At 55.7% G+C, this 20409-nt stretch overlaps 1 protein-coding gene across 1 annotated transcript; it reads left to right on the forward strand.

The window, feature by feature from the left end:
- Nucleotides 1–781: 781 nt before the first annotated feature.
- Nucleotides 782–20144, forward strand: IGLON5 (IgLON family member 5). Its single transcript, XM_050771616.1, has 8 exons — nucleotides 782–1065; nucleotides 11181–11259; nucleotides 12817–13049; nucleotides 14626–14745; nucleotides 16039–16173; nucleotides 16354–16474; nucleotides 17005–17159; nucleotides 17956–20144. The coding sequence occupies exons 1-8, from the start codon at nucleotides 987–989 to the stop codon at nucleotides 18042–18044; spliced, it is 1011 nt and encodes a 336-aa protein (XP_050627573.1). The 5' UTR covers nucleotides 782–986; the 3' UTR covers nucleotides 18045–20144.
- Nucleotides 20145–20409: the final 265 nt, after the last annotated feature.

The following is a 20409-nucleotide window of genomic DNA, read 5'->3' on the forward strand; positions in this document are numbered from 1 at the left end:
AGAGGGAATTTTCCACCTTGCAGGGGAAGACGCTGAGGTTCTGGGAAGAGAAATGGCTTGTCCAAGGTCACACAGCCAAGTCAGTGAAGGAACAGGGAGCCAGGATGCTTTGCGCCTAAACCCTGGATGGTGGTTTCCTCCCCACCTGCTCCCCCAGGATAAGTCCCCCAGTCCCTTCCCATTGCCCTGTTACACTGGGGATGAGGGTTGGGGTGGAGGGAAAAAGCAAATTTCACTCCAAACATCAGTGTTTTCATTATTCATGAAAATAGATGGAAAAGCTGAACTGTGGCCCACAGGAAGAGGGGCTCGGGGGCCTGGACTCCCGGGTCTGAGGGAGGAGGGCCTGGGGGCCTGGACTCCCGGGTCTGAGGGAGGAGGGGGCTGGGGGCCTGGACTCCCGGGTCTGAGGGAGGAGGGGGCTGGGGGCCTGGACTCCCGGGTCTGAGGGAGGAGGGGGCTGGAGTCCTGGACTCCCGGGTCTGAGGGAGGACGGGGCTGGGGGCCTGGACTCCTGGGTCTGAGAGAGGAGGGGCTGGGGCTAGTCGCCTAGGTCTAAGGGAGGATGAGATTGGGACCTGAAGGAGGAGGAAGCTGGATTTTAGGAAGTATCCCAGACTCCGTGTTCTGCGGACGGGGTGGAAAGACGTGGGGACGCCTGGGGCGGGAGGGGGTAGGGGCCGGGCCGCAGTAACAAAGGCCTCTCCCTCCAACAAGCAGCCCCCCCTCGACCCCGCCTCCCCGGCCCCCCGCCTCTCCTGATTGGCCGGTCTCCCTGCCCGTCAGCGCCGCCCCCCTCCCCGGGTCTGCAGCAGCTCCGGCCGCCTCGTCGCGCCCCCCCAGCCCCCTCCCCCCGCCCCCGCCGCCCCCCGGGCCGGTGCAGCCGCAGGCGGGGTCCCCCTCCCCCTCCCCCCTCTCCCCCCAGGCCTCGCGCGCCCCGGACCGGCCCCCCCTTTCCCCTCCCCCTCCGCGCCGCCTCTGCCGCGATGCCCCCCCCTGCGCCCGGGGCCCGGCTCCGGCTTCTCGCCGCCGCCGCCCTGGCCGGCTTGGCCGTCATCAGCCGAGGTACCGCAGCGCCGGGAGCGGGGGGCTCGGCCGGGACGCCAGGGTCTTGGGTGGGTTATCGGGGGATCAGGGGTGGGGGTCGAGGGCTGCATCCCTGGGCCGGCGGGGGAAGGCCCCGGGACGCCGAGCTCTGGGCCCGGGGGCGGGGTCTGCATCCCCTGGCTGGGCAGGGGGACCTCGGACGTGGGGGTCCGCGCCTCGGGGCAGGGGTCGGCGTCCCGGGGCCGGAGCCGGGCCTAGGGGCGGAGGTCTGCTTCCCGCAGCAGGCAAGAGGGTCGCAGACACCTAGCCCGGCCTGGGGGCTGGAGTCTGCGGCTCCTGATGAGGAGGGGGCAGACACTGGAGTCGGGGTCCCCGGGGCGGATCTGTGAACTGAGTTGGGGTGGGGGGCAGGGGATAATGCCCTGTCGGCGGTCTCCATCTGTACGTGGAGAGGGTCCCTGAAGAGGTCCTTGCCGGGGGCTGGGGTCAGGGGATGGATGTCTTCCCAGGGTCAGTAAGAGGAGGGGACAAGGGTGTCCAGAGACCTACGTCCCAGGGTCAGGAAAAGAGGGGAAGGGTCTGAAATCCCCCAGCAGGGTCATCTAGGTTGAGAGAGTGTTGGTACTTGAGGGGTTGCAGTTTTGTGGGGGAGAAGGGAGCTGGAGATACAGGAAGTTGGGGTGCTGGGCTGGGGTCTTGGATTCCAAAGCTCTGATTGAATGAATGTCTAGTTCCTGGGGCTAAACAGTGGAAGAGCGATGGGCGGATGAAGGACAGAGGGAAGGGAAGGGTTAATGCAGAGTCGAACCCTGGCCCTCCCAGTTGGGGAGAGGGCCTGGGTCAGGTTTCTGCACTGAGGTTAGGTACCTGGACCTTGAGTCTCCCCAGTAGGGCCTGGCAGGCAGGGAGTGGTCAAGGAGATTCCTAGATCCCCCCTAAGAAAAGGGAGGAGAGCGCAAGGGGGCAGGAGGCTGGAGGGTGGGCGCTCAGTGGGGCAGGGAGCTGGGTTAATTCAGACCTTCTGGAGGATTCCCCCAGGCCCTCCCCTGAACAGAGTTCCAGGGACAACCAGGAGCCCTGACAGAGTCCCCAAGAGTCTCAGGGAGGCCGCCCACATAGACCGAGTCTGGCACAGAAACCCCGTCACAGCGTCCCACACGAAGCAGCACCTGCAGACACCAGTCACACACACACAGCCCCATCCACGCAGGACACGGGGACCCAGTGGGCCAGAGCCTCAGTCCCTTGCTGGTCCTCCCCCCACCACCTGACCAGTCTGAATTGCCCTCTGACTGTCTGACTGCCTGTCTCTGTCTCTGTCATGCATCTCTTTAAGTCTTTTTGTCTCTGCCATTTCTGGAGGCTCCCATCTCTGTTATCCGCTGCTGACTTTCCGCCTGCCTCTGTCTCTGGGTCATTGTCTCTCCATCCCTGCTGCTGACAGCACAGTTCCACCCACATCTGTCTCTCTCTGCTTTTCAGACTGTTGCCCGGTGCGTGATTCAGTCTCTCAATTCTTGCCTGCTCCCTCACTTGTGCCTTAATCCTCATTCACTTCTTTCATTTCCTTCTGTCATTCATTTCCTTCCTGTTCTGACTTTTCCCTTTCCTTCATCCATCCTTCCTCTTTCTTTCTTTCTTTCTTTCTTTCTTTCTTTCTTTCTTTCTTTCTTCTTTCTTTCTTTCTTTCTTTCTTTCTTTCTTTCTTTCTTTCTTTCTCTTTTCCTTCCTTCCTTCCCTCTCTCTCTCTTTCTTTTTCTTTTTTTTTGAGACAGTCTCACTTTCTCACCTAGGCTGGAGTGGAGTGGTGCAAGCATACACAGCTCACTGCAGCCTCAATTTCCCAGCCTCAAGCGATCCTGTTACCTCAGCCTCTGGAGTAGCTGGGACCACAGATGCATGCCACCACACCTGGCTAATTTATTATTAGTATTATTATTGTAGAGATGGGGTTCTCACTATGTTGCCCAGACTAGTCTCAAATTCCTGACCTCAAGTGATCCTCCCACCTGGGCCTCTCAAAGTGCTGGGATTACAGGTGTGAGCCACTGCACCGGCCACCTCTTCTTTCTTTCTCTCCTTGTCCTTATGTCTTTTCTTCTTCCTCCTCCTTTTCTTTCCCTGCTCCTTGTATCCTTTGTGACCTTTCCCCTACTTTCCTGTTTCTTCTCTCTCTCCCTCCCCTTCTCTCGCTCTAACTTCCCACTTTTCACATTCACTATTTTTTTTTGTTTTGTTTTTTGAGATGGAGTTTCGCTCCTGTTGCCCAGGCTGGAGTATAGCAGCATAATCTCAGCTCACTGCAACCTCTGCCTCCTGGGTTCAAGTGATTCTCCTGCCTCAGCCTCTCAAGTAGCTGGGACTACAGGTGTGTGCCACCACACTGGGCTAATTTTTGTACTTTTAGTAGATAACAGGGTTTCACCATGTTGTCCAGGCTGGTTTCAAACTCCTGACCTCAGGTGATCCGCCTGCCTCTGCCTCCCAAAGTGCTGGGATTACAGGCATGAGCCACTGTCTGGCCCCTACATTCATTCTTAAAGTCCCCATAAATCGTTATGGGGCTAGACTGGGGCAGGAAGCTGTGGCAGAGCCAGGAGGTGGCCTGTGACCCTGGTCAAGTCTTTTCCCACCTCTGGTCTTAGGTTCCCCATTTGAGAACTGGGGACGAGAGGGGATGGAGTGGGGTTGAGACAGAACGAGATGCCAGAAAGACACGCCCACCCACCCATGGACAGTTTGAGCTGCTGGGAAAAAAGCTCATGGTAAGATATGCAAACTAGCATCTTCTCTCTTCTTTTATTCATGATCTTGTCCAAGTTGCAAGAGTAATGCACTACAAAACAGTCCACCTCTGATAAGGGCAAACCCCACTGTGCTCCTGCCCCGCCACCACTTTCACAACCTCTATCTTGAGAGAACCGGTGTGTGGCTGGAACGCCTCCTTCCATAGCTTTCTCTCACTTCTGAGACTCAGACCCGACACACAGAGGTCAACGTAAGTGATGGATTGGTTGATTTGTTGATTTTTTTTCCCCAAAATAGAAGCAAAATACGCCCATTTCTCTGCAATCGGCCTTCTCCCACTTAACCATACCTCCCTTGCATCCATAAATATTCATCTATCTTCAATTTTTTTCTAACTCTTTTATGCCAACACACACACATCCCCTTACATATACACAAGTTATTTACAAAAGCAGCTACATTGTGGTATTTTAAAACAGTTCAACAAAATCAAATGGCAGCTTCTGCAGCAGCAAATGAGGTGGGTGATTGCTTTGCTTCTGGGGCAGCTGGCAGAGTGATGATGGCCAGGAGGGGGCAGGAGCCCCAGATGTGAGTCCCAGCCCTGCCCCTGACCAGCTAGCTAGCTCTCCCCAGGACCTCCGAGCTCCGGGTTCATCTTACGGGCTGTGCTTGGTTGGTTTATATAGCAGAGCCGCTATTCTAGACACTGGATATATACATATGGCGGTGAGTGAACCAGGCAGTCACTGGCCTCACGGAGCTTAGATCGTAGTGGGATGGAGAGAGATCAGTGGGATGGAGAGAGATCAGTGGGATGGAGAGAGATCAGTGGGATGGAGAGAGATCAAAGGCCAAACCCAAAACCTAAAAACAAACAGATAAAAGGTAATTTCAGAGAGTGATGAGTCATGTAAAGAAGATAAAAGTGACTTGGCCTTTGAAGCTCAGGGGGTTGAGGAAAGCATCTCTGAGCAGGGGAGAGTGGAGTTAAGACCTGAAGGAAGAGGGGAAGTCAACCTTTCAAAGTTGACAGCAGAGGCAAAGACCTTGAGGTGGGAACAACAGAAAGGAGGGTCCACGCTGGGCGCAGGGGCTCACAGCTGTAATCCCAGCACTTCAGGAGGCCAAGGCGGGCGAATCACCTGAGCTCCGGAGTTCAAGACTAGCCTGAGCAACATGGGGAAAACCCATCTCTAAAAAAAAAAAAAAAAAAAAAAAAAAGCCAGGCATGTTGGCACGTGCCTGTAGTCCCAGCTACTCAGGAGGCTGAGGCAGGAGAATCACTTGAGGCTGGGAGGTGGAGGTTGCCGTGAGCCGAGATGGTGCCACTGCACTCCAGCCTGGGTAAGAGAGCGGTACCCTGTCTCATAAAAAAAAAAAAAAAAAAAAAGAGAAAGGAAAGGTGCGTCTGGTTTCAGGATTCTTGGCACAGTGTCTGGACTCCTGGACTCTCCTGGCATCAGTGACGCTAATGCCTTCAGATTTCTTCTTGTTTATTTGTTTTTTGTTTTTTGTTTTTTGGAGACGGAGTCTCGCTGTGTCACCCAGTCTGGAGTGCAGTGGCATGATCTCGGCTCACTGCAACCTCTGCATCCTGGGTTCAAGCAATTCTCCTGCCTCAGCCTCCCGAGTAGCTGGAACTACAGGCGCCCGCCACCATGCCCGGCTAATTTTTGTATTTTTAGTATTTTTATTTTCACCATATTGGTCAGGCTAGTCTCAAACTCCTGACTTCAGGCAATCCATCCTCCTTGGCCTCCCAAAGTGCTTGCATTACAGGCGTGAGCCACCATGCCCAGCCACTGAGGTCAGCAAAGGGAGGAGGAGTCTCCTGGGGGCTCCTGGGTGCCAGACATACCAGGCCCAGCCCCCTCTCACAGCCTTTCCCAGCCAGAGCCGCACCCCCTCCTCCCTGCTCCAGTCTCATGCCCTCCCCCCGCCACTCCTTACGTCCCAGGTTTCCCACCTGTGTCTTCTGAGACTGTGGAATCAGTGTGTCACCCTCCCGACCCCTGCCAACCATTGCAGGGTCTTAGCTTTGCCTAAGTTCCTTGGCAGGGTGGCAGAAGGTTCTCACCCTCAACCCAAGTCACTCAGCTTGTTAGGGATCTCTTTCTCTCTTAAGAAAAGCCACCTGCCTACCACCTTCATTCCAAGGTTTATCAAACACGTATGAGGCCTGTGAGTCTGGACTGTAAATCTTACGAGGGCAGGGACCAAGTGAGCCCTCTGATCACCACCAGACACTTCCCTTGCCACAGGCCGGTGCCTGCCACATAATCACCCTAACAGCCAGCTCACAGGCGGCTGTTTGCAAGCACTTAACTGGCAGGCACTGTACTGGAACCTTTACTTGGATTACCTCTTGTAATCCTCCCCACAACCCAATGAGGAAGGCATGATTATCATTTCCATTTCAGATGGGGAAACTGAGTCCCAGAGAGGTGAAGTAACTTGTGTGGCTCAGTGACAGAGCTGGGACTTGAACCCAGCTGCCTGGCAGCCACATTGCATTCCCTGGGCCCCCTGGTTATGCAGGGTTGGTTTTATCAGTAGATGCTTACCAGGGTGTCTGCCTGGGAGTCAATGACTCAGAGCAATTGACAGCCCAGATACAGCCCTGCCTTCCAGGATCCCCTGAGCGGAGCATCTAGGGAGACCTTTGCCAAGCCAGGGATAGCAATAGATGATTCCTAAAAAAGAAGGTGCTGTTAGGAACCGCTAGCATGTATTGGGTTCTTTCCGAATGCCAACAGCTGAGCTAAACACTTCTGCTTGCATATTCTCACGGAATCCCTCACAGAAACTCTCGCAGGAAGAACTACTATTTTTCACCTTGTACGGTTGGAGAAACTGAAACTCACACTGGCCAGGAGTTTGGATCATCCAGCTAGGAAGTGGTGGGATAGACATTTGACCTTCCAACTCAAGCTCCTCAGGGATTTATTATCTGGTCTCTTGAGGACCATCCATGCCCTTTCCACAAACACTTCTCAGTTCTGAGGTTGACCCGACCCTGGGGGAACACAGCTAAGATTCAAGCCCCTCACAAAGCTCCTCATCTCTGTCTCAGCTAAGTCAAACAGTGCCCAGAAAAAGGTGTGGGGGCTCTGCCTTGAACAGTCAGAAAGGTCCTCCTGGGGCAAGAGACATTTGCACTGGGGTCCTGAAGAATGAGTAGGAGTTCAAGAGTTGAAGAGTGTTGCAGGCATCCATTTATATTCATCCATTCAGCAAATGTTTCCCAAGGCCTCTGGTGGTCCAGGCCCAGTGCTGGGAGATGCTGGGGACACAGACTTGAGTCAGAACCAAGTTTTACCCCCAAGAAACTTCTAGTCTGATAGGGAGGCCAGACACAGATGATCATCAGAGTGCAATGGACAATTCCCAGAGACCAAATAGTAAAGTTCTGAGGCACCCGGAGTCCTGCCTTCCCTGCAGGGTCCACTTACCACCCCAGTGACCAGATAGTAAAGCCCTGGCCAGGCACTCTGGCTCATACCTGTAATACCAACATTTTGAGAGGCTGAGGTGGGAGGATGGCTTGAGCCCAGGAGTTCAAAACCAGCCTGGGCAACATGGCAAGACCTTATCTCTTTTTTTTTTTTTTTTTTGAGACGGAGTCTCACTCTGTCGCCCAGGCTGGAGTGCAGTGGCCGGATCTCAGCTCACTGCAAGCTCTGCCTCCCGGGTTCACGCCATTTTCCTGCCTCAGCCTCCCGAGTAGCTGGGACTACAGGCGTCCGCCACCTCGCCCGGCTAGTTTTTTGTATTTTTTAGTAGAGACGGGGTTTCACCGTGTTAGCCAGGATGGTGTCCATCTCCTGACCTTGTGATCCACCCGTCTCGGCCTCCCAAAGTGCTGGGATTACAGGCTTGAGCCACCGCGCCCGGCCGACCTTATCTCTTAAAAAAAAAAAAAAAAAAAAAAAAAAGTAGCCAGGTGTGGTGGTGCACGCCTATAGTCCCAGCTGCTCGGGAAGCTGAGGTGGGAGGATTGCTTGTGCTGGGGAGGTTGAGGCTGCGGTGAGCCATGATCATAGCACTGCACTCCAGTCTGGGCAACAGAGCGAGACTCTGTCTCAAAATAAAAATAGAAATAAAAAATAAAGCCCCAAGAAGCCTGGACTGGTATGTGGGCTCAACTCATGGGGGCAGCACCTGCTTCAATCAGCGGCTGAGTTCAGGAGCCCTGGAGCCCCTGAACCTTAGGGTAGGCACCTTGGACAGCTCCCTCTTCCCCCTTCTTGGTTCCTGTAGGACAAGGGGCTCTCAACGGGGAAGTTGGGGTGTGATTTTGTCTCTTATGGGGCATCTGGCAATGTCTGGAGGCATTTTTTGGTGGGGTAGGGGGAGCTATTGGCATCAAGTGGATCCAGATCAGAAGCGAGACGCTGCCGACCTCCTATGTTGCACAGGACAGTCTGGCCCCAAATGTTAGCCGTGCTGAGGCTTAGGAACCCTGGCCCAGAAGGTGGGTCAGCAGCAGCATGGCAAATCCTGTTTGTGTCTGGGGGATAGGGCAGGGTACGGGCCTGTCTGTCTCCACCAGCCTGGGAAGGGATCTTGGTGCGTACATGTGAGTCTTTGGCCACACTGAATGTGGCACTACCCATTGTTCGGTCCAGGTTTTTGTTGGTGACTTTGCAATTTTCCCTGCGTGTGCATGTGTGTGTGTGTGCGTCCAGCCGTGTGTGATCTGATCACAGGTGACAACATGACCTGATTCTTGGCCCAGTGTGGCCCCTTTGTGCTTGAGGGGATGTGACAGTGTCGCCGTCTTGTTACACGGGTTGTAGCTTTGTGTGCGTCTGACTCAGGGCCTTCCAAAGTGCAAAGTGGGAGGGGAATCGTGGTGTTTGCGCCGGTGGTGTCTGTGTACCCAGTTAGGTTAGCAGGCATGTGTGTGTGTGTGTGTGTGTGTGTGTGTGTGGTATGTAGGGATGGAATTGTGTGTGGACTTTGCAGCCATGCGTGGGGCTGTTGATGTCGATAGAACCATGTGGGAACTATTGTATATGATGGGGTGACTCAGGGTGCAGCAGTTGCTTGGCCTGGGACCGACCCTTTTGACTGAATGTGACAATATGAGCGCTCCTGGGACAGATCCTCCTTTCCAGCTGACCTGTTGCTGGGTGCCTGTGCAGAGCTGGGCATGTCAGCGTCACTGTATATATGCACCTGTCCCTCTGAGTGGGTCCACAGCCATGCATGTGACTGAGAGAGTGGGACTGTCTCCTGTGTTTGTATGCGTGTGACTGTATGTGTTTGTGTATGTGTGTGTATGGGTGTAGCTGAAGCTGTTTTGTGTCTGTGTGACTGTGTGTGTACCTGTCTGGGTAAGGACATAGCAAGTGTGGGGACTCTTTCTAGGCCTGGAGAGGTCTCTGTGCCTTGTCCAAGCCTCTGTGTGTACGTGTGTGTGTGTGTGTGTGCATGCGCGCGTGCGTCCATCATCCATCCCCGAGCTGTCTCCTGTTGTTCCCAGGGCTGTATGTAGCAGTGTTCACTGTGTTTAGCCCAGGGAGGGTGAGCCCCCCTCACCATTCTCTTCAAATCCCATCAGTAACTCTGGCATGAGGGAGCCCAGGGTGACCGGCTGCAGGGCCCAGCCCCAAGCCCCAGAGCCTGGCCAACCCACTGCACCTGGCTCCGTCCTGGCCCCATCCTGTGGGGCTGCTGATGGAGAGGGCCCCCGGGAGTCCTTGGGGCAGCACGGGCCATTAATTCATTAGATTAATTAGCTCTTCGCCTGGGCTGGGGGCAGGGCAGCCCCGCGCAGGCCCCTCCCGCTCCAGGAGTCCAAGGTCATCCAGCCGGCCTTCCTCCCTCTCTGCCTGGTGCCAGCTCCACCGCCTCCGCATGCCCAGCCCCCACTCCCTGGGCCTGGTCCAGCCCACAGGCCACGGTCTACAGAGAGATGACTGCGTGGGGGTGATGGGGCCTGCCTGCTGTGCTGAAGTGTGCAAGCGGGCATGGGCTCACACCTGCAAGCATGCCCTGACGAGCTTGGGCACACAGTGTGCCTGTGTACATGTGTGTGTCTGCGAAGGTTCGTGTGCGTGAGGGTGTATTTGTGCATCTGTGACGGATGTGTGTCTGAGCATGTACACATGTGGATCTCTGTACGTGTTCATATTTGTGTGTCTGCATGTCTGTGTACGCATATGTGTTGAGTTATCTACGTGCATGTGGTTTTATGCGTATGTCTTCGGTGCGTTTCTGAGTTAATGTATGTGTGCATCTGTGTGCTTGTGGGCCTGTGTGTAGATATTTGTGTGTATTAATGTATATATGTGTGTTTCTGGGTGTATGCATATATATTATACACTCATCTGTGCATAGGTACATGTGTGTCTGTACGCTGTACCTGTGAATGTTTGTGTGCCCCTGTACATGTGTATTTGTGTGTATGTATGTGTGTATACATGTATCTGTGCATATGTATTCTGTGTACTCAAGTATCTGTGTGTCAATGTGCCTGTGTACATATGTCTGTGGGTATAGACCGTGTGTGGATGTGTGTACACATCTCTGCATATGTATATGCATCTACGTAATTGTTGGGTTTTTTTTTTTTGAGACCGAGTTTCATTCTTGTTGCTGAGGCTGGAGTGCAGTGGCGTGATGTTGGCTCACTGCAACCTCTGCCTCCTAGGTTCAAGTGATTCTCCTGCCTCAGCCTCCCAAGTAGCTGGGATTACAGGCGCCTGCCACCACGCCTGGCTAATTTTTTGTATTTTTAGTAGAGATGGGGCTTCACCATGTTGGCCAGGCTGGTCTCGAACTCCTGGTCTCAGGTGATCCTCCCACCTCAGCCTCCCAAAATGCTTAGATTACAGGTGTGAGCCACCTTGCCCAGCCGTATCTATGTAATTGTTAATCTGCTCATATTGGTACGTGTGTCACTGTACTCTGTATCTGTGAATGTATGTGTTCTGTGTACACAGGTATCTTGTGTCTGTGTATATGTGTCTGTGTGTATGTCTTATGTGTACAAGTGTCTGCATGTGTTTGCACACGTGTTTCTGTATATATATATGTGTGTGTGTACACATGCATCTGTGTGTATCTGTGTGTGTGTGTGTGTGCGCTGCGATTGTCTCTGAATCTCTGGAGGTGTGTAGGTTTCTGTGTCCATGGGCGCCTACCCATCTGAGTCTGTGAGTCCGTGTGGCCTCATGGGAAGATACATGTTGCATGTGTCTGCTCTGATTGTGTCCGCCGTGTGTGTATCTCTGAAAACATCAGTGCATGGGTGTGGCAGCGCGTGCAGGAGATGTCTTTGTCCGCAAGGACGTGCGTGTGCACATGTGTGCAGGTGCTACCATGCCCGGGCCCTGCCTGAGCTGCCAAGGCTGAGCCACCCCCACCTTCCACAGGGCTGCTCTCCCAGAGCCTGGAGTTCAACTCTCCTGCCGACAACTACACGGTGTGTGAAGGTGACAACGCCACCCTCAGGTACCTCCCTCGGTGGGTGGGGACTCAGATCTCATGGAGCCATGCAGTCCTGCCCGTTCACCTTCGGAGCTTCACCTTCCTGGGTGGGGATCCTGGTTACAGGAACAGCCTGGGATGGGAAGACTTGGGCCCCACGTTCCCCCTCAGGAGCGACACAACTATGAGCTGGCTCCCGCTTGGCTTCGGTGTCCCCATCTGTCAACGGGGCGGGGAGACGGTGAACTACCGCTGGGTTATTGTGAGGATTCAGGATGCACACACCATGCTTAGAGAGCGTGACATACTACGACTGCTTAAAACACGACAGCCAGGGTTGCTGTTTCCCCAGGTCGTCACCTCTCCTCACCTCTCCTCTGGTCTCTCTTCCCCCTCTCTCCATGTCTCTTTATCTCTCTCTCTCTCTGGGTCTCTGTCCCCCTCTGTCTCTGGGTCTCTGTCCCCCTCTGTCTCTGGGTCTCTGTCCCCCTCTCTCTCTGGGTCTCTGTCCCCCTCTCTTTCTGGGTCTCTGTCCCTCTCTGTCTCTGGGTTTCTATCCCCCTCTGTCTCTGGGTCTCTGTCCCCCTCTCTCTGGGTCTCTGTCTCTTTCTCTCTGGGTCTCTGCCTCTCTCTCTGTGTGTGTGTCTCTGTCCCCTCTCTCTGGGTCTCTGTCCCCCTCTCTCTGGGTCTCTGTAGCTCTCTCTCTCTCTGGGTCTCTGTAGCTCTCTCTCTCTCTGTCTCTCTCTGGGTCTCTGTCCCCCTCTCTCTGGGTCTCTGTAGCTCTCTCTCTCTCTGGGTCTCTGTAGCTCTCTCTCTCTCTGTCTCTCTCTGGGTCTCTGTCCCCCTCTCTCTGGGTCTCTGTAGCTCTCTCTCTCTCTGGGTCTCTGTAGCTCTCTCTCTCTCTGGGTCTCTGTAGCTCTCTCTCTCTCTGGGTCTCTGTAGCTCTCTCTCTCTCTGTCTCTCTCTGGGTCTCTGTCCCCCTCTCTCTGGGTCTCTGTAGCTCTCTCTCTCTCTGGGTCTCTGTAGGTCTCTCTCTGGGGTTCTCTGTCTCTCTGTCTTTCTTTCTCTCTGGGTCTCTGTCTCCCTCTGTCTCTGGGGCTGTCTCTCTCTGGGTCTCTGTCCCTCTGTGTGTGTGTGTGTCTCTGTCCTTCTCTCTCTGGGTCTCTGTCCCTCTCTGTGTGTGTGTGTCTCTGTCCTTCTCTCTCTGGGTCTCTGTCCCTCTTGCTGGATCTCTGTCCCCCTCTCTGGGTCTCTGTCCCTCTCTCTGGGTCTCTTTGTTCTTCCTTCTGCATCTCTATTCCTCTCTCCCAGATTCTCTGTTCTCCCCTTTTTGTGTCTCTGACACACACGAGCATTCAATGACCATGAGCTATTGTTCCGTTCTGCGATTGGGCTCACAGCTTTCCCCCCCTGAGGCTCAGCTTATCCCAGCTGTATGGTGGGCACAGCAGCATCCACCTCACAGGGCTGTGGTGGGACCTGGAGATGCGGTGGCCTCCCTCTCCCACCCACCCCCTCGGTGGGGGAAGGCTCAGGCTGGGTGGGTGGAGAAAAACCTTCCCACTCTCTTGCTCCCTGCAGCTGCTTCATCGATGAGCATGTGACCCGCGTGGCCTGGCTGAACCGCTCCAACATCCTGTATGCCGGCAACGACCGCTGGACCAGCGACCCGCGGGTGCGGCTGCTCATAAACACCCCCGAGGAGTTCTCTATCCTCATCACCGAAGTGGGGCTCGGCGACGAGGGCCTCTACACCTGCTCCTTCCAGACCCGCCACCAGCCGTACACCACTCAGGTCTACCTCATTGTCCACGGTGAGCCCTCAGCCGGGGCCTGGCTGGGTGGACGGGTAGAAAGCGTGGGGGAGACGAGGCATGATGACAGATACCACATGTTCCCCAACCCCAGGGATACATAGCGAGAACGACGGACACAGCCTTGTCCTTGGGGATTTCAGCCCAGCAGAAGGGGGCCATTCACACAGAGAGTAACACATCAGCAGGATCGCTTCTAGGGCAGGAGAGCTACAGGGATGAGGGGGTGCTTAGGGGAAGACCATGTTCATTTGCTCAGCCCCATTCCTGGAGTGCCTACTCTGCAAGCATTGATCTAGGCACTGGGGCTACAGAATAAGGCAGGCTGTCCCCACACCTTGGGAGCTGATTTTCTAAGGAGAGGCTCAGAGAGGACTTCCCAGACATGACGTCTGAGCGGACGCCTTTGGCTGGGCACAGGGCTAAGACCGGAAAAGAAACAGTGTGTTCAGGGCCAGGCGAGAAAATGAACCAAGTGTGCAGAGGGAAGTCCCAAGAGGCTGGAAGTGCCAGATCCAGAGCAGGAAAGATGGGGCTGGAGAGAGCTCCACAGCAAGGCAGGAGGCAGAGGGAGAGACGCGGAGAGCAGTCAGGAGCCTGCCTCCTGAGCCATCCGAAATGGTGGAGGGCAGGGAACACCTGCAGAGACGGGAACTGGAGACAGAGAGAACCCAGGTGGATCCTGTCAAGCTCCAATTCTGGAGCCAGACTGCCTGGGTTCCAACCTTAGTGCCACCGTCCACCAGCCCAGGGACCCTGAGCAGGAGGAGAGGCCTGGGACTCCTCCTTTGCAAAATGGGGATGGTGCTGTCATAAATCCCAGACGTCGTCAATCGGAAGAGCTACTTTTATTTTATGCCCTGCTAGAAAAGAAAAAAAAAAAAAACACTGCCAGTGATACCCTGGCATCCTATCTCGAGGGCCATCGTGCTTGGAGAAATGTTCAAATGGGAGAGGGGGGCAGAAAGCACAGATATGTCTTAGAATTGATGAAATACAGTAACATCCACCCCAGAGGCTGGTAGTGAGCATCTGATCAGTGGATTTTGGTAAAGCACTTAGAATAGAATCTGTTACACAGAAAGTCCCATGTGGGTATTTGTTAAATAAATTAATTTAAAATAATAATAAATACAAATAGAGAAAGGGAGAGGAATTCAGACCCCAAGATGGAGAAACCAAGTTAGGATGAAGGTGGAGAGAGAATAGAGACAAGACCAGCAATTAGACAAGATGATGCCAGGCCCAGACAGAGGGTCCAGAGAAAGGGGCAGAGACTCCTGGGTCTGAGGGAGGAGGGGCTGGGGGACTGGACTCTTGGGTCTGAGGGAAGAGGAACTGGGGGTCTGAACTCCTGGGCCTGAGGGAGGAGGAGCTCCGGGTCTGGACTCCTGGGCCTGAGGGAGGAGGAGCTCCGGGTCTGGACTCCTGGGCCTGAGGGAGGAGGGGCTGGGGTCTTGGACTCCTGGGTCTGAGTGGGAAAGAGCTGGGGGTCTGGACTCTTGGGTCTGAGGGAGGAGGGCCTGGGGGCCTGGATTCCTGGGCATCCATATTCAGCCTCTCCCCCTGCCCACAGTCCCTGCCCGCATTGTGAACATCTCGTCGCCTGTGACGGTGAATGAGGGGGGCAGTGTGAACCTGCTTTGCCTGGCCGTCGGGCGGCCAGAGCCCACGGTCACCTGGAGACAGCTCCGAGGTGAGGATCCCATCCCAGGTCAAAAGCCCCATCCCCCACTGTGCAGTCTGGGCCCCTCCTTTCCCCATATCCCTAGCTAGTTTCCCAAGCCCCCTTCTCTCTGGCCCCTTGGCTTCCCCTCCCACCCTGCTTCCAGTTATTTCATCCGCAGACCCTAGACCGAAGAGCTTCACCACTGGCTTTCCACCTGCCATCCTAGGCCTGGGTCACTGCTTCTGCGTCACTTGCCAAACCCCAGCCTGCTCCACTTCCCCAACCCCAGTGTCCCAGACGTCTCCCCACGCGTTCACAGCATTCTCCTGGGCTAAGATCCCCTGCTGCTAGATGCCCTAAGCCAGGCTGCACCAGCAGTCCTGTGTACATCTCTGCCTTTCTTCTGCTGGACACTCTAGCCCAGCGGGCCTCATGGTGTGGACCCCAGACACGAAGCATCAGCATCCCTTGGGAACTTGCCAGGAATGAACTTTCCCAGGCTCCATCCAAGACCTGCTGAATCCAAAACTCCCTCCCCCCTCCACAAGCCCCAAGAACCAGTGCTCAAGGCTACCCACAAACAGCGCAGGGTGCCCGTATATGACAGTCCAGGTCCTAGACATCACCCACCAGCCCTTTTATGTGGATCTCTACCACCAGATCCCAGATCCCTGGATCCTCATTCTCAGGGTCTTTGAAGACCCATGGTGCCAATCACTAGATCCCATGACCATTCTGAATCCCTGGATCTTACCCGACTGGGTCATCTGAGCCCCATGATCCTGGTCTTGAGATCTGGGATCTCCGGGTGTCCTAAGTCCCAAAGGGTCTTCTGAGACTGCTGCTGTGTTATGAGACCCCCATATACTTGGATTGCTGATCCCAATCACCAGATCCTGATTCCCCAGACCCCATGAACCAGATCCCAGAACGAGGGACCCTGCCCCACTGGCTCTGAATTTGCGAGGTCCTTCTGAGACCTAACATCCTGGGATCCCCCTCCCCATTGGGGTCCTCCGCACGGAGCCCCACGATCTGAGTCAGATTCCTAGAGGGATCTCCCAAACCCTTAGATTCTCTAACCCACCCCATTGGGTTCCAGGAACTGAGTCCTAGACCCTCACTCCTTCCCCAACCCTGAACTGGAGAGATCCCAGGCACCCCCGGCCCCGCAGCCCCTCCCCACCCCACCCCCATTGACCCGGGCACTCCAGGCCTTGCCGTGCCCGCCCCGCTGATGTGTGTCCGTGTTGTGCCCGTGTTGTCCCGTGTTAAGTGTTTGTGTCCGGCCCCGCCCCCTCCTCCTCCTTCCCCCCACAGATGGCTTCACCTCGGAGGGAGAGATCCTGGAGATCTCTGACATCCAGCGGGGCCAGGCCGGGGAGTATGAGTGCGTGACTCACAACGGGGTTAACTCGGCGCCCGACAGCCGCCGCGTGCTGGTCACAGTCAACTGTGAGCCCCCCTGGCACTGGGCACGAAAGGGTGGCGGACCCCGAGTCCCTGGGGAGGAAGGGTCTGCGGGAGGAGGAAGCGGGGGCGAGACTTCCGGGCCTAAGGGAGGCGGGGGCTGGGGGAGGGACCCCTTCGTCCCCACGCAGCTTGGAGAATTCGCTGACCCTCGCCCCTCGCCAGATCCTCCGACCATCACGGACGTGACCAGCGCCCGCACGGCTCTGGGCCGAGCCGCCCTGCTGCGCTGCGAAGCCATGGCGGTGCCCCCCGCGGATTTCCAGTGGTACAAGGATGACAGACTGTGAGGACAGCACTGAGGGGGGCCGTGGGAGCGGGACGGGGAGGTCCTTGGTCCCTTGGATTGTGAGGCAGGGGGACGGAGCCGGGCGGGGGAAGGCAGCAGAGCTCTGGGTCCCGGAACTGGGGCGTCCAGCTTCTGGGTGATGGGATCTGTCCAGCCTCCGGAAACAAGCTTGGGCTCCAGGATGATGAACGCTGGAGCCCCGTCTCCCTGGACTTTTCAGGGAGCTGGCCAGGGGTCGGGGGTCAATGCTGAGGATCTCTCGGGCAAGGTTTAGGGGACCAGCAGAGGGAGTCCCTAACGACTAGGGGTGCACCACGGGGGAGTCCAGGGTCCCTGAGAGGTCAGGGTGGCTGGAGAAGGGCGGCGGTGGGAGTGACCCGGGGTCCATGAGGTGCTAGAACCCCAGGCGATGGGTCAGTGGGGTAGGGGGCAGAATGCTGGGTCTCCGGGGAACGGAGGCGCCTGAGAGTCGGCGGGCGGGCCTGGCTGGGCGCTGCGACCCGGCCCCTTACCCAGATCCCTGGCAGGCTGAGCAGCGGCACGGCGGAGGGCCTGAAGGTGCAGACGGAGCGCACCCGCTCGATGCTTCTCTTTGCCAACGTGAGCGCCCGGCATTACGGCAACTACACGTGTCGCGCCGCCAACCGGCTGGGAGCGTCCAGCGCCTCCATGCGGCTCCTGCGTGCGTCTTCGGGCTGGGCGGGGAGGGGCGGGGCACGTGGGCGGGGCAGGGGCGGGGCTAGGGAGGTGGAGATGCCGGGACCGCCCCTCAGGCTGGCCCTGAACTTCGGAGACGGACGCCAAGACTGAAAAGCAATGCAAGAAACCGATTCATGCAATCAATATTCATTGAGCGCCAGCTAAGGGTTGGGCGTGGGGGACATAGCTGTGCACAAAAGAAACAAGGTTTGGGGATTCCCAGAGCTTATAGTCTGGTAGGAGTAGAAAAGCAATAAACAAGTGGACATGTAGATAAACAAGCAAACACATACAAACAAAAAATAATTTTGGAGGCCGGGCGCGGTGGCTCACGCCTGTAAATCCCAGCACTTTGGGAGGCTGAGGCGGGCGGATCACCTGAAGTCAGGAATTCGAGACCAGCCTGGCCAACGTGGTGAAACCATGTCTCTACTAAAAAAAAAAAGAAAAATAATAATACAAAAATTAGCCAGGCGTAGTGATGGGCACCTGTAGTCCTAGCTATTCAGGTCAGGATGCTGAGGCAAGAGGATTGCTTGAACCTGGGGGGAGGCAGAGGTTACGGTGAGCCGAGATTGCGCCTGGGTGACAGCGAGACTCCGTCTCAAAAAAAAAACACAAAAAAACAGAGTCAGAAAAGCAGGCAAGCAGGCACACCCAATGAGAGATCCAGAAAGGTCCCTAAAGAGGTGAGCTCAGAAGAGACAGGGCTTCTGGAGGGACACACATGGGGTCCCCCACTCTCAGCCCTCCCTTCATGACCCCTTCTCTTCCCCCAGGCCCAGGATCCCTGGAGAACTCAGCCCCGAGGCCCCCAGGGCCCCTGGCCCTCCTCTCCGCCCTGGGCTGGCTGTGGTGGAGAATGTAGGCGCAACCCAGTGGAGCTCGCCTCCCCCTGCAGGGGGCCTCAGGCCAAGAGTGAGAGAAAAGGGGGAGCAAGAGCCGTGGGTCTCGTGGGGGCAGAAGAGCTCTCGGCCACCAAGGAAGAAGAGAAGAGGAGAAAGAGGAGGAGGCAGAGGAAGAAAGATCTTTAGAGAACCCATCACTGTGAGGGATAACGCAAAATTATGCATCTTTCTACAGCCATTCTCGCTACCCGTTCACGTTTCCGATTGTGACCCACTCCCGCCACCCCATACCCCTCTCTCTTAGCTCAGGCTGTCAACTGGCTCGTGTGGGTGTGGGTGTGTGAGTGTGAGCCTGCATGCGTGTGTAGGTGTCTGTGTCTCTGTGTGTGTGGGTGGGTGGGCTGGAGGAGGGGACTCAGCCGTCCTCCCCGCCCCGAAACCCCCATGTCCACTGTCCCCAACCCTACTGCCTCTCACCTCTGACTGGAGGTAGGTATGAGGCTCTGCAGTGGAAGCTGTGAAGAGAGGCTTACCAGGCTCCCTGCTTCCCCAATATATGCACGCACACTGACCCCTCCCCCTGTCGAAAGGGCAACTCCTGGCAGGTTGGGAGTGGAGAGGGGTGTCACACTCACCTGTCAAGCTGTCATTCAGCCTTTGTGAGTAAGTGGGGGACCTCCATCTGGGCTCTGGGCTTCCCTGCCGTCAACCACCAGCTTCCTGTAGCCAGAGGCCCCATCGCTGGCTCAGTGGCCTGAGACCTTCCCACTTTTCCTGTCCCTCCCTACCTTGGATTTTCTGGCCCCCTCCTGGGCCAATCGGTGCTTCCATCCAACTGTCAGACTGGTGGCAGGAGTCACTTGTCTGTCTCAGTGCTTTGCCCTACCCCCGCCACCACTCCCCTTGGCCTTGATTTCCCCACCTGTGGCACCAGCCAGCTGCCCTTGGGGCCTTTGCAGCTGGCCCACAGGTGTAGGCTTGCTGGTCTATCACTTCCTGGCCTCTCCACCAACTGTACCTCCCAAAGGCTACCTGACCGCCCTCACACACTCAGACACACCACACACACACACACACACACACACACACCAGCGACTGTGACCAGCAATAGCCCCCTGGCTGCAGCTGTCCTGTAGCTGGTGACTAGCTGTATTTCCCCCTGGGTAGGCATCTGTTGTCAGGAAGGGACGCTGAGAGGCTGCAGCCTCAGCTCTGATTGCAGGAATACTCCACCCTGATACACCACACCACACAAAGTGGGGGACAGAGAGGTATCACACAGACACCCTGAGCCCAGACAAAGATGCCATGTCACCAATTCCGACTCCCAGGAGACCCTCTCTATAAACCCCCACCCCAAACCACACCACCCCAGAGTCTGGTGGAGAAGAGGAGAGGGCAAGGCGCAGTGACTGTACCTCAGACGGGGGCATGGGCCCCATCCCACATTGTCTTCCATTCCCAGGGTCCAGGGGATGGGGTGGGACGGGGGAGGGATACCAGGGAGGGGGTGGGGGGCCCTGGGGGCCGTGTGTTCCAATTCATGGGGAGTGTTGAGACCACCGCACCAATAAACGCCTTTTTCCACAGTCTGCCTGCAGGTGTCAATGTCATTAAGAATTCGAGTTAATGAAGGGCAAAGGGTAGCAATCAACTGGTGGTGCCTCTCCAGCATCATTCCTACCACCTGCTTTCTCATTGGTAGACTTGGAATGGACTCATTACAGAGGTGCCCTGTGATTGGCCTAAGCCACTCAGCATAGCCCATTTCGTGATTGGCTTGGAGATGGGCACGTGACCTGGTAAGGCTAATGAGAGAGTGAATGGATTCCCAAGAAGAGATGCTTTTCTGCTGGATATTGTGGCTCCGTGATGTGAGGTCTACATCTGTAGGGTTGCTTTTCTCCATCACATGGAGAGATCTTGGGTCTGTGAGGATAGCAGTGGTGGGGAGGGCTGCATATGGAGCCTGAGAGTGATAGGAACACTGTGAAGTGCAGAGTGGAAACCTTAGAGAAACTGAGTCCATGATGATATCATTTGAGTCGCTGGATCAAAACTTAACTGATGCCCATCTTCACTTGTATAAGCAATAAAGTCCCCTGTATATTTAAACCAATTTGCATTGGATTTTCTATCTCTAGTAATAAAAAAGAACGCAAACCCTGATAGATACAGAAAAGACATAGAGGGCCCAGAACCCCAACCCTCACCTTTCCAAAAGGATCCAGGGGTTCTATTTTCCAGTGGCCTTTTCTACCCCCCATCATGAACCAGAAGTTCTCTCACATGCTTTCCTTCCCTGAGACAGATGCTGGTTACCCACATTTGTTTGGTTCCCCTTTCTTCTTTGCTGGAAGATCCACCTGTTATGATACAGGCTAG

The sequence above is a fragment of the Macaca thibetana genome, chromosome 19 (assembly GCF_024542745.1).
Source record: "Macaca thibetana thibetana isolate TM-01 chromosome 19, ASM2454274v1, whole genome shotgun sequence".
Lineage (NCBI taxonomy): Eukaryota > Metazoa > Chordata > Mammalia > Primates > Cercopithecidae > Macaca > Macaca thibetana.